This window comes from Gymnoscopelus braueri (assembly GCF_963280865.1).
Source record: "Gymnoscopelus braueri genome assembly, chromosome: 10".
In the NCBI taxonomy this organism is placed as follows: domain Eukaryota; kingdom Metazoa; phylum Chordata; class Actinopteri; order Myctophiformes; family Myctophidae; genus Gymnoscopelus; species Gymnoscopelus braueri.
Genome location: NC_137611.1, coordinates 33,889,410 through 33,903,232, shown reverse-complemented (window position 1 = coordinate 33,903,232; position 13,823 = coordinate 33,889,410). Strand labels below are relative to the sequence as shown.

The 13,823-nt window shown below is 40.3% G+C and overlaps 2 protein-coding genes across 4 annotated transcripts in view; both read left to right on the top strand.

Annotated features, from left to right (window-relative positions):
* The window catches only part of LOC308093944 (solute carrier family 12 member 7-like), a 40,121-nt gene extending 37,589 nt beyond the window's left edge, over nt 1–2,532 (top strand). For all 3 annotated transcript variants that reach the window (XM_080440354.1, XM_080440353.1, XM_080440352.1), the window contains one exon: nt 150–2,532. In XM_080440354.1, the coding sequence (XP_080296480.1) occupies nt 150–241 (92 nt within the window). In that variant the 3' untranslated portion in view covers nt 242–2,532. The remainder of the gene's footprint in view (nt 1–149) is intronic.
* A 6,769-nt stretch (nt 2,533–9,301) lies between these two features.
* Nucleotides 9,302–13,823, top strand: part of col15a1b (collagen, type XV, alpha 1b) — a 56,481-nt gene continuing 51,959 nt past the window's right edge. Inside the window, exons 1-2 of the mRNA XM_080440658.1 lie at nt 9,302–9,428; nt 9,523–9,596. Coding sequence (XP_080296784.1) covers nt 9,418–9,428; nt 9,523–9,596 — 85 coding nt within the window. The 5' untranslated portion in view covers nt 9,302–9,417. The remainder of the gene's footprint in view (nt 9,429–9,522; nt 9,597–13,823) is intronic.

The window sequence follows — 13,823 nt, the reverse complement described above, 5'->3', positions numbered from 1 at the left end:
CAAATAAACTCACCTGCTAGAACCATGACATGAGAAGTTGATTTAAATAGATTTTAATAGATATATTAGAACAAATGTAATGCATGTATACTCTATATTCATGTACTGAGTGTTTTGAGTGTTTTCTTTAACCAGAATGTCTCTCTCAGACATGGAGTTTCTGGAGGTTCTGATGGACGGCCTAGACCGGGTCCTATTGGTCCGCGGTGGTGGTCGAGAGGTCATTACCATCTACTCCTAGCATTCCAGGAGGCCTCCGATTGGCTTGGAGGGCCCTGAAAGAAATGGGATTGCACAGCGGGGCCCAGGAAGGCAGGGGATTGGATGGGGCATGGCGTGAAGTCGGGACAAGGGGTGGGGCTGAGCCACCAAGAAAGAGTTCAGCTTTCACAATGTACAAAGAAGCAGGCAAAGGAGACTGCAGGTTGGAAGAACCTTGATGGTGGTGGTGGTGATGGTTGGGAGTTGAGGCTGCTTGCTGCGCATCATGAGCTCAGTGCGCCACCTAGGGTTAGAGCAGACTCACTACACCCTCCCTCTGTGTGTTTTCCACTGCTGTCACCCAGCCACCAATCTGGGAACCCATCGTGAAAAAAAAGGATTACCCAGCCACATACACAGGAGGCCTAAGCAATGTGTCTGTAAGTCAGATACACCTCTGATAATGATCATAAACTATGTTCATGTCAACACGACACGTACATATGTTTTCTATTGTTCTTAGCTAGGTGCTTGTCACATTGTGGGAAGAGTTTCTCAGCTACCCTAAAATAATCTCATTCTTTTTAAAACAAAACAAACATTTAGCATTTTGTTTTAACGGGAATGCTAACGTTGAAGCAGTATTTATTTTGTATTATGGCAACACCATAAAACAAAAAGATTTTTTACCCCCTCATTAAAAGTTAAGTGCTCTGTGATGAAAAATAAGCCTACAAGAAATGGAATGGAGGGATGGTTAAAATCCCAGAATGCTGCTGTGGTTTAGCAGGGCAGGTGCCCCTGAGTTCTATCAGTATCAAGATTTTACTTAAGCAAAAATGGGCAAAGAACTATTTTGCTTAAAAGAAAAATTAATCATTAGATGTCGTGATTATTGTTTTATTGTTGTTTTATCATATGTATTGTATGTGGACCACTGCAACAGTCTCAGTTATTACTGATTACAAACAGAATACATTAGAGACTAGATGAGTCATACATGATATTCAAGTTCTGTCACCAGTGGTTAACATGTCATGATTCGCACCATTCACAAATAACACCTTACACACGAAGCCACGTACACACAAACAGAAGCTAACATTAATTTGCTGAACAAATAGTGAATTGCATCAGCTGTGACCGCACAATTTATTTATTTTTTTAAACGATAATTATTATATGATAAATGTTTAACTTATTTTTTAGGCATACCTGAACTCATTCCATTGCAAACCAGTGCCTTGACAAACAAGTTGAACATCACTGTGTAGAAATGTAAACTAAGATTAAAGCTGCATTCTGGTTGCATTTACACTGTATTTTCCCCACAATATATTTTTGTGAAATATTGAACATAAGTACTATTGAGTTTAAATGTTTAGAATTTCAATTAATATATAGACATTAATTACAGTATATGGGAAACCATGAAAACATACTGGCAGTTCAGGAGACTATTAAACGAGCTATGAAATACTGAAATTGATGTCAAACTAAATTTGTTCTGTTATATGCCTGTTTTATATTGCCATGTTGTAGGCAATCAAGTTCAACCTTCATCTGTCTTATAAGCTTAAAGAATAGTTAAAGTTTTCAAAGAGCCTAATCTGATTTATAATTATTTAAGTCTTAACACACTTCAGTATTGCAGGAACCCATCAAACACCTCAAAATTCACATTTCCTAACCGTCTTATCAGCATTAATAATACCTCTTATATTGTTAAGCGTGCTGCATGCTTTTTGTGAGTGTGTTTAGCTCCACTGACTTGAAGGGCCAAGTCCTAAAAAACTAATGTTCTTTGATCCTGATGTCTCAAACCATTGCACATATCTTGTACTACAGCATACTGTCCGTGTCCATGTATTTTTAACCCTGAAAATGAATGTCTCCTACTGTATATGTACAATATTTCCGTTCTGTGTAACTCTTTGCCTTAAGATATACAGCAGCTTTTTTAAGCTGATTTAGATTTTGTGAGGCTAACACACTAATGTTCAAGGCTGGTGTCTGCCTGAGATAGGCAGGTGTGGCTGAGCAAGGCGCTATTGCTCAATTTAATCCATTCTAAAAAATAATCGAGAATAGATAACTTTATAAAATAATCTATTAATTAATCAATTGTTTCACCATGTCATAGGTGAAACGTTTTTATTTATTTATTTAAAAACAAACAAAGAAAATAGACACTGCGATGCATTGTGAGCTTGTAGATCTGCTATTTTCAGTATTGTTGTACGACACTGTTGTGCCGACATAAGCTTAAGTGGTTAATTGATTCAACGATATATAAAATATGTATATATATAAACAAACGCTTCTTGATTATTTGATTAATCAAAAAAGTTATCCAGAAAATAATCACTAAGAAAATAATCAATCGTTGCAGCCCTACACAAGAGTTGCTTCTGGGCCTCTTCAAGAATACCCTGATCACGGGTGATCTTCCAGGTGATCAGATTGGGCCACTGAGGTGACTATTATTCATATATCAGAATTTATCGTACCTAAATTATTTATATTCAATTACTGACTTATTCTTTGTTTGTTATTCTTTGGTTTTGTTATTTAATCATCAACTTACTCTATGCTTACATTATTCTAATTAGCAGCCTATAATAAGACATAAAAGCAATGGTCTTCACTGTCTGGCACTGGGCATGATCACTCCAGTCTTGGAAAACGGCTAAGTGATCGTGTGCCCGAAAAGGTTGCCCACGGCTCCCCATGCTTACAACCACCTGACAACCTTCCTCCACACCCACTGACACTTCACAAACACTCACAGAAATATTTGACCACTTTGCAATACAATGGTAAAATAAATGGTCTGCATGCCTATAATACACATAGAATATATGAATCAATTAGCTGCCCATAACACTTAAGCAAACATGTCGATTCTGGAAGTTTTTGTTTGTAACACAATTGAAACGGGCAACCGCCCCTAACGTGACTTGAGACTCATAACATACACAAACACACGATACAGGAAATGTGGAATTAGGAAGCCAGTGTGCTCAGGAAATGAAGCATTTTGACTGGAAAAAGTAGATGTTTGTTTGTTTGTTCTGCTCCTTTCATCACAATGTTAATTCCCTTTGTTATCATTTGACCCCCTTTCTAATGAAAGTTGGGGAAATTACTTAAAATGTTATGTAGTCCATTACATATTGCTGTTTTGGTATCTGTAACTAATTCCAATAGGTCTCTAAACTATCAGTGTCTTGGATTCTCTTTTCCAGTTTACAGAGTTCATTTAATCCCAATATCATTTGAACACATGTAAGATTATGTGCATTGATAATTTATCGATCAAGTTCTTTTTTCCCCATCACACATGTTCTATATAACCACACCAAGTTGTCATTGTAAGTAGCTGTCTGATTTTTCTGATTACACTTGTAATAAGATCAATGTAAATTTAATCAGACTCCAACATGCTGTAAAATAGATATATATAATATAATCAATTATCCAATATTGACCAAAGTGTTGCAGTGGTGTTATTATTACTTACATAACTGGCCCAGACTCAGTTTCCAAAAATCAATTTAGTGCTAAAATCATCTTTGTTTATGGGATTCCAAAAGGAACAAAGACAATCTAAGGGCTAAGATGTTACTGGGAAAACTTGGCCCTGGATAAATGGCTTCCTGTTTGTCCCACGGACAGGCTAGCTGGGTCAACACGCACAGAACAACAAAGTTCTGGATGTGAATCACTGTCTGGCTGAGGCGTGCTATTCTGCTGAGTGTCCTCTCTGCTCCCTGTCACACTTTCTGCTACCCACTGGCTAGAATGGGTCAAATATTTAATGTACTACCTGCTCTCACTGAGCTGTCTTATACTACAGTGTTTCTCACAAATTTTCAATGCATTGCCGAGGTCATTGTGCTGACAAGGCAATGTGTCGATCCATGTATTTAGGTTCTGGTACCCAGCATTGCTCGGGTTATTGCACGGGATGAAAGAGGCTCTCTGCCTCTCCTGCTCCCCCTCTACTCTCCCTCTCTCCCTCCTGCTCTCCTATCCCTCTCTCACTCTCTCTCTCTTTTTCCCTTGCGCTGAGTCAGTGACCTCTTCTGGTATTTTATTTTACCTTTGGTCTGATATCACACACGACCTCCCTCTCTCTCTCTCTCACTGATCGAGCTCTGGTGTGACGTCTCACAAACCGAAAACCGGTTCCTAACAATGGCGATTTACGCAGATGTCAACCATTGCCTAACAACAGCGATTTGCCATAACATCAGGCCATATATGGGATATCCATTGCCTAACATGCCTGCTGATCAGGCATGTAGGCCTGATCAGCAAGTACGTCCATATAGGGCGTAGGCCTACTTGCCAAATTGCACTGACGTCGGGTATGTCTCGTCCATAAGCATATCTGCACACGCGCACAGGACTGATAAGCAATTTGAACTTTATATAGTAGAGGACAAATTCCATTTAGTGGACAGGATACTTCCAAAGCCAAAACACTTGCATACTGGCATACAGTTTTAGCAAGGTTGACCAAGGTTTGAATGGAGTCCCTAGTTAGTGCTACACTCTAAACATTGAACCATACATTACAGAACCACAAACAAGCAATGTAAAAACGACATACAGTTTATTGTGTCAGGGCACAGGCTGTGTTTGCATTTAAAAAGCTCTATAAGACAGACACAACGAGAAAAGGGTGTATTTTGTGGCATACTGCCTTGTCTTGATCTGTCTTCAGGGGCCTCTTGATAGGACATAATAAACACGCCTCCTAACCGACTGTACAGCTCTTTAACTATGGTGCCACATGTACCATGCAGGAACACTGCTGTCACTTCATCTAATCAGGTCACATTTTTTATACATTTAGGAAACAACAAACACACACATATATTGATTATCACTTGAACTATTAAGTGAGACTCCAAGTCAAAGATCACCTTTACGTTTGATGAATGAAATGAGGGCTTATTTGACATTTCTCAATGAGAAAATGGAGAACCCATCCCTTTAAGATGCCAAATATAACTAAGAATGTTTTGCATGTCTCTCCTCTCTCTGCCCTTGGTTTCCTGTCACTCTGCATTGACCTGAAAAATGTCATAAATAAATTCATAAATAAGAATGTTTCAGCTGTGCTCCACTGAGATTGTAATCCATTTAGCAAACACGCTAAGCAAGAATGTTAATCAACTTTTTAAGAACATCTCTTTTTTCTTTTTTTCATAACAGAGACAGCTGTCTCATTTATTAGAGAAAACATGTTCACATGTTCAATATTGCACAGATACAGTAGCTACTGTAGTTCATAGTTCTGTGCTATTAATACAGTGGGAACTCTGCAGTAGATGAAAATGGGGGTGAAGAGAGTTGAAAAGAAGAGATGAGATGATGGGGGGGTGGGTGCGGTTCAAAGCAAAAGGTTCAGAAGGAGGGAGAGTATAGAGAGGATTTGGAGAAGGGAGGGCTACCTTTCTTTCCCACTGAGTCATTATCATTCCAGTATCTCCTAATGGTGGTTGTTAACATCACAACCTGACCATTTTCACTGAGACCTTTTCCCACCCTCTTGACCTCTGTCGGCTGATGAGAGAAACCAGCCAAACTCCAGTCAGACCAGTGAACCAGCATCTCAATGACTTCACTGTCACTCTGCAACGTGTTTAAAGGAGTAGTTCAACCAAAACATTACTTATTTCTATCAATTACACACCCCATGAAGCATTGAATTCATGGAGATTTTTTTGTTTTTATCGCAATTCTAAGCCAATAATTTGATAACCGGCGGCCTCCCCGGTAGGAGACACAAAGGAGACTCTTTGTGTATATAATGTATTAACGTAATAACTAATAACGTATTAATGTTTGGTGTTCACATTGTTTAAAGTTGTACAATGCAGAATCACAAATAACGATTTTTAGCAACCTCTGCTGGTCACTACCGTCACTGCATACAATTTCCGTAGTCCTCGATTACCCAGAATTCCATTCGTTTTCACCGGAAGCCGGAAGCGTTTCAAAAAGCGATCTTTTAATTGTTTTATACTATCTACGGATCGTTTCTCTTAGCCAGTGGAGCATTAGTTACCATGAGCTGTGCTTTCTTTTTCTATTCTTTTTCGATCTTCCAATCCTACATTCTCTTGAAATCAGCGTGAGGTTCCTTTTTGTTATTAGCGCGGTAGTTCCTGGCCAAACAGGAAACCGTTGCGGTATTTCCTGGCCGACGTCATGACGTCGGCCAGGACGTCGGCCACGACGTCATGACGTTGGCCAGGAACGTCATTTTCCCGGGAAAGTCCCCCCAGTCCACGTTCAATAGAAAATATATAAATAAAAGGCTTCCGGGGGTGAAATTCATGGAGTGGGTGTAGTGAAACTTTTGCCACTCACAAAAGATATACAATTTAACTTTAGTTTTGTTGAAAACGTTACCTAGTATGCCTTTAACCACATGAACCCTGGTTTGAACATTCAGCGAAAATAGCAGATCTACAAGCTGACACCACATCAAGTTGCAATGCATTGTGAGCTTGTAGATTAGCTATTTTCAGCCAAAACATTTGGTGTTCAGAGAAAAAAGGAGCACACTTGGTATAGAGCCCTGGGGGACCCCAGTCAAGTAAGTACATAGGGTATAAGTGGTTAAAGGGGTATTTCACTTTAAAACACTTCAGGCAGGGGTCATTTTAACGTCTTCTGGACGTAGACATAGTAGACGTTAAAATGACCCCAGAAGTGTTTGAAAGTGAAATACTCCTTAGTGGTTTAAGTAGTTCGGGAGGAAACAAACCTGGCATGGAAGTGTTTTACCTCTACGCTACCCAAACGCCTGAATTTGACTTGGTGGTGAGGTTGGAGCATTGTAGTGATCTTTTTTTTTTTTTACATTTACACAGTTAGTGCGTGTGAGGGGCAGGGGGCTTGGTTGTGAGCCTTGTCGTGAACCCTGTCCGCTTTGCTCTAAACTGACATATCTCTGCTGTCCGGCAGGAACCAGCTAACTCCAAAATGTTCATTTTTCAGGAAATGAAAAAAACTAAACGAAAATGGAGTTAGGAGATTTTGTTCATCATTGATAAGAACAGCTGAATGGACCTCCAAGGTCAAAAGGGGGTGGAGCCTGGAGTCAGCAAAACCAGCTCCACCCCCCTTTGCTGGAGTTAGCTGGTTTAGCAGAAAGTTTGAGGATCCAATGGAGTTAGCTGGTTTTGTCCGAAGCACTTTTTAATACTTTTCATTGGTTCAATATTTTTTTTACCAACACACAGACGTAAAGGGGAAAATGGAGTTAGCTGGTTCCTGCCGGACAGCAACGATATTTTCCCCCATCAGCAGATAAGAGGCGTGCGTCATTTCATTTTAAAAAAACTATACGGTGTAAGAAAAAAAAAGTGATTCATTGCAAAAAAGGTTTTGTTAATTAAAATATATACGTTTTCGCCTGTAATGACATGCCCAAAATAGGGACACCAGTTTAAAAGTGATTCATGAATGTATGGTTGGTTGCAGAAAGAAAACAAGTGTTGATAAGAATCGATCTAAAATCAGATTAACCTGCAAAAAAATTGAATTAAAATAACTACATTTTTATGTTAAAGGAGAAAGCTGGTACCCCAAATGACACCCCTACCCCAGTACAGTAGGACTACACACTCAACAATGGTACGGTCACAGTGCCTGGGTCTAAATTGACTGCAGACTCCGATCATGCTCCTGATTGTAAATAAAAGTTTGAGTGCAACTGATTACAGCAAACGAAAGCCTAATTGTTTTGACAACATATCAAAGATTCCAATCACAAGGACCGCCTTGAATGCTGTCCAGTCTGAAGACCTAATGCAATCAACCAACTACCAGTTAAATGGAGCAGTGGCTGAGGCCAGGGTTTGGAGTAGGTGGAAAGACTGGTGATGCAAGGTTAGGTTTGGAGTAACAGATTACATGTAATTGGAATCCATTGTGTCAGGGGAATGTGTAACTTTTGGAAACATTCAGATATTGAACTAATGGCAAAGGCTATAAAAGATCGATTGTAATCAGATTACAAGTGGGCCACAAAACAATAATATTCCACTGTATTGCTTTAGTCTCCAGATTTAATCAGATAATTACAGGACTAAGCAGGCATGGATTACAGGCCTAAATGAGGTGTAGGCTATTAGGTTTCAGGCAGGACTCAGGGGCACTAAAATAAAGTTTTCTTTGGTTAGGTCAGGTGTACTGCAACTGCAAGTCCATATTTAACACAGAAGGCTTCATATAAGCAATGCATTCATTCACTTATTCCAGTTCAACATAGAACTGCAATGCAATACAATACAGTAGTCTACACCAGTGGTTCTCAAAGTGGAGTCCAGGGTTCCTTGAGGGGTTGTAAATATACAACCAGATACAAATGGTTCCATTTGTATACTGTCAGAGTTAAGGTGGATTCTTGAAATTGAAAAGTTAGAGAACCATTGGCCCACACACGCAATGGTATAGCCATAATGCCTGGGGCTATGTTGACTGCAGTCTCCAATTAGGCTCCTAAATTGAAAGGAAAAGTGTGGGTGCAATTTAAGTGATTACAGCAAACGAAAGACAATGATTGTTTTGGCAACAAATTAAACATTCCATGTCTGCCTTGCTGCCCAGTTGATAACCCAATAGCTTTAGCCCAGGTTAGCTCCCTGTCATTGAGGACATTGGTTCTCAAAGTGTCATTTTGGGGGGTCCTTAACATGAAAAAGTTTGAGAACCACTGATTTAGAAGGCTCACGACGTAGAGGAATAGAGGATGGATAGACTAGGTAGGACAGGTAGGTTAAAAGGCTGCGAGGTGAAGAAGGCGTCGGTCCACTGACCGACTGAGGGGATTTTTTTGGGAGTCAAATTTCCGAGTCCGTGGGCTCGTGAGTCAGCGAGTAGGCTAACTGAGGCCGCCTTTGTACTGTACTGAGAGAGAGAGAGAGAGAGAGAGAGAGAGAGAGAGAGAGAGAGAGAGAGAGAGAGAGAGAGAGAGAGAGAGAGAGAGAGAGAGGGGGAGGGGGGGTGTAGACTGGGAGAGAGAGAGAGAGAGAGAGAGAGAGAGACCCAGGAGGAGGAGAGTTCAGGAGAGAGAGGAGAGAGAGAGCAGTCACCACGACGTGAAAGAAGAGGAGGATTTCAGTTCAAGAATTTCAACTCGCGAGGGGATAATTTCAAACTTGGATTTGTGTTTCTTCATTTGCACGCAGAATGATTCCACGGTAAGAGAGTTTGATTTCTTCCCATTCATTCTGCTTTGATTGAAAAACGAACTGTTTTAAAACAGTACATTCTTTATCATCTCAACACCTACAGGCGCTCCAGGTGGTCGGTGGTCTTGCATCTCGTCCTGTTGTGCTGGCTGGCCGCTGCAGAGATGGTCATTGAAGGTACGATCCTTAATCTGCAGCTGTTTAGAACATGTATGCCTACGAATAACATAACATTGTATGTACTTATGTTTTTGTGTTTTGTTATAAACTGCCAATTTGTTATAAACTGACACAATCTGCTTAAGCAGATTGTGTAAGTTAAATTATATATTTATTTATATAAAAATATAGTTTTCCAACAATTTGTTATTAACTGACACAATCTGCTTAAGTATAGTTGTGTCAGTTTATAACAAATTGGGGGGGGGGGGGAATTCACATACAATTTTGGGAAATATTTCAATATACCTGTCTTTGTTGTGGGTAGATTAAAAATAAATAAATAAATATAAAACTGAATTGAAAAGCAATTATCTATTGATCCTTTTAGATAATGTGCCTGTGTGACACTGTGTCTTCACATGAAAGCGAAATTCCAGCCTAGGCCTACTTAATTTAGATGGGGACACCCTGCTGTGTCTTCTGAAAGACTCCCCATGATCCCAGACTGCACTTTGGCAAACTGTACAATAAGCGGAAACACACTGATGGATATGTCAGGTTTTATAAAGCATATGAACCATCACAATAATTAAATTATAGCTGCTAAAATATGAAGGCTTAGGGCCCAGAGTGGGCCTTCATCTGAGGCCAATGTCATTGGTGAATCATTTTGTCCAACAGCTGACAACCAGTACCATTTCAATATACTGTTGTACCTTTCAGCCTCCTATCCATGATCCAAGATAAAAACCTGTCCTTCTGGCATGTGACTGGGTCACCTGCATTAGACAGGCTCTGTCTGTATCATGGTTGTGATTAGATTTAGTGGTTTCAATTTGTCTTGGATGGACAGAAATGTGAATGGGATTTAGGATCATGCATGTAAAATGGAGTATTAAAAACACTTCACTTGATGGAAAAGTGTCTTCAATGGAGTCAAGTCAACTGATTGATTAATTGAGTAATCATTTAAATGGGGGAGGTTATTCCATAGCATAAATACTATAGTTACTATTCGTAGTATTTATGCTATGGATTAACTATAGTATAGTATATAGAGATAAAGATCCAACACTCTAATGCCATTCACGGTTACCACCTGCCAGTGCAGGTCAAAGGTTTTAGAATTTTGTGGATGAATTCAGGCAAAGTTGGATGTTATAAATGACAGTTATAAGGTAAGATTGACATCTTTTAGGACGATGGTAATGATTTAGGAAACAGTGTTGGACCATGCATTTTACGATCAGATGACCACAGCAGACATGCAAACGTAGCCGTTTTGAATCCAAATAGGACAATTGTGTGACACCTGACCATGTTGTCACCTTTTTCACCTCGGGGCTGTTTGCATGCCTGCCACAGTCAGATGACCCAGAACAGATGTTATACGTCAGGGTCAGCGATAAAAAGGAGTCAACGGCTTGGTCAGAATAACCACTACCATCTTTTGTCTTGATTACTTAAATATGTTGTATGCAGAACTGATAACAATGAACTCATTTGAGATTTCTCAGAGCCATTAGCAATAACAATAGAATGCATCATCCTCTCTCCTCCCCCTTCTCACACCTCTGTTGTTGTGGTTGTTATTTAACTACTTCCCACAGAGCTCTGTCCTATAGAAATGGAGACCGTTTGTTTGTTTGGCCATACACTTGGCTTCCTGAATTGTTGGTGTGTGTGTGTGTGTGTGTGTGTGTGTGTGTGTGTGTGTGTGTGTGTGTGTGTGTGTGTGTGTGTGTGTGTGTGTGTGTGTGTGTGTGTGTGTGTGTGTGTGTGTGTGTGTGTGTGTGTGTGTGTGTGTGTGTGTGTGTGCGTGGGCAGACAGGTCAAACGCTGCACCAGGATGTGAACTGTGAAGACAAGTGTTTGGTTCATATGGAAATGCTCAGAGGGGCATCCTCCTGTGTCCACGTGTGTGTGTGTGTGTGTGTGTGTGTGTGTGTGTGTGTGTGTGTGTGTGTGTGTGTGTGTGTGTGTGTGTGTGTGTGTGTGTGTGTGTGTGTGTGTGTGTGTGTGTGTGTGTGTGTGTGTGTGTGTACGTGCGTGGGTGCGTGCGTGCTTGTATGCGTGAGAATACGACGACAGTGTGGGCAGGAGGGCATAAAAGCTTTGATGTGAATGTAGAGTGCACTTGTTCCTGTCCCATCTTGGATTCCAAGGTCTCTGCGGGCGTGCACGTGTAAGTGTAGTGTGCAATGTGCATGCGCGTGTCCTAAGCTCTGAAGTGGAGTTCTTCGTAAGTTTTCACATGTCACAAAACATTTCCACCCTGTACCCCCAAAAAGCCTGATATCTTGCCTGCAGAAGCCATCACCTCAGATTTCCCTCTGGTTGAGTAGCTCTGAAAGGATTCCATGTTTAGCCAATATAAAGAGCTAGGAGGTGAGCTCAGTGGGAGTGTAGTACAGTGCCCACTACCCAGGCAGGCTGTTCACTTTATTTAACTGTTTTCAAGACCGACCCCATACCAGAGAACAAACTGTCATTGCTTCCAACATGTCCTGTCGGTAATATGTCAGCCTTATTTTCTGGTTTTGCAAGCATGAATGTATGTACATACCAGGGCAGGACATCTTTAATTGTAACAAAACCATTTACAAAGGATAAAGGATAATTCCTTTTAACAGGTCGTTCATGAAAGTCCTTGCGGTCTTGTTTCCAATGAGAACCTGTGAGCAATTGGGGTTAAGAGTCTTGCTCAGGGACAAATTTCATATCATCGGCGCATATTCTGGGATAGCCTGGAATCGAACCTGGGGCAACCAGGGCCAGCCTGGTTCCCTAGGCGGGCTCACTAACCACTCAGCTATGGCCGCCCCTGACACTTTGGTGTCAGTTTTGCATAGTATCTATCAGTGGTGGATAAAGTACTCAAATGTTTTACTTAAGTAAAAGTATCAATACTGCAATGTAGAAGTACTCTGTTACAAGTAAAAGTCCGGAATTCAAAATGTACTTGAGTAAAAGGACAAAAGTATTGGTATCAAAATGTACTTAAATTACCAAAAGTAAAACTACTAAAATGTTTGAAAATAGCAGATCTACAAGCTAGAGTAGAGTAGAGTAGAGTAGATCGGCTATTTTCAATAGCCTAGGTATAAAATAGGGCTAAAGTGGTTAATGTATGTTTTATAATGTAATAATGTATATCTGCAAAGTAACTAGTAACTAAAGTTTTCAAATAATTGTAGTGGAGTAAAAGTACAATATTTGCCTCTGAGATGTACTGGAGTAGAAGTAAAAGACAACTGGAAACACTCCAGTAAAGTAAAAGGACCTCAAAATTGTACTTAAGTACAGCACTTGAGTAAATGTACTTAGTTACTTTACACCACTGGTATCTATACATCCTTTAACTGTCAAAGGCATTTTTACATTAGTGGTCTTTGAAGTCTCAACTTCCAACCAGATCTTTGAATTGCTCACCTTATTTGATCCCTGATGCTGCTGGATGAAAACTCCCACCGGTTGAGATGGTGTTTTATGAGTTCAGACCCTGGTAACGGGGTATTACAGTAAGGAAACAGCCACTGTGTGAAGGTCTTGAGTACATTACAAGACTGGGCACTCGGGCACCCTCTCTGGAACAAGTCCCAGTGTGTGTGTGTGTGTGTGTGTGTGTGTGTGTGTGTGTGTGTGTGTGTGTGTGTGTGTGTGTGTGTGTGTGTGTGTGTGTGTGTGTGTGTGTGTGTGCTCCATTAACCTACACAGTGTCAGTGACTTTGATTCAAACACAGCCAGGCACAATGGACTAACTGTAAAAGGTGTCCGTGAATTATACTCTATGTGTATAACAGTTAGCTTTTGAATTTCTATGGAAAAATGTAAGTCACTGGAAACTTAGAAAGAGGGTCTTTTCCAACCCAACGGTCTTTTCACCATTTTCAGTTGCATTGAAAATGATATTGCGTTTTCCATGATGTAATGGTCATAGTTGTAGCATACTGTGGCTGTGGGAAGTTTTATTGTACCTTGAGAAACACAGCGGAACTAACGTAACGTTCTTCAGAAAGTTTTAACTTTAGAATAAATAAGCTTTTGATTTGATGATTCAATAGTGTGAAAACGGAAAAAATACAGGGAAGTGTTGCTTGTTGTGCTCCTTGTTTCCATGGTTACTAATGTGTTGAAAACGTTGGTTGAATGGCTATCGTTGTGCATCTATGTTGTGCCCTGTCTATTCTTTGGGGCAGGATTGTGTACAAAGAAAGTCTTGTCTCAAAAAGTGAGAGCATC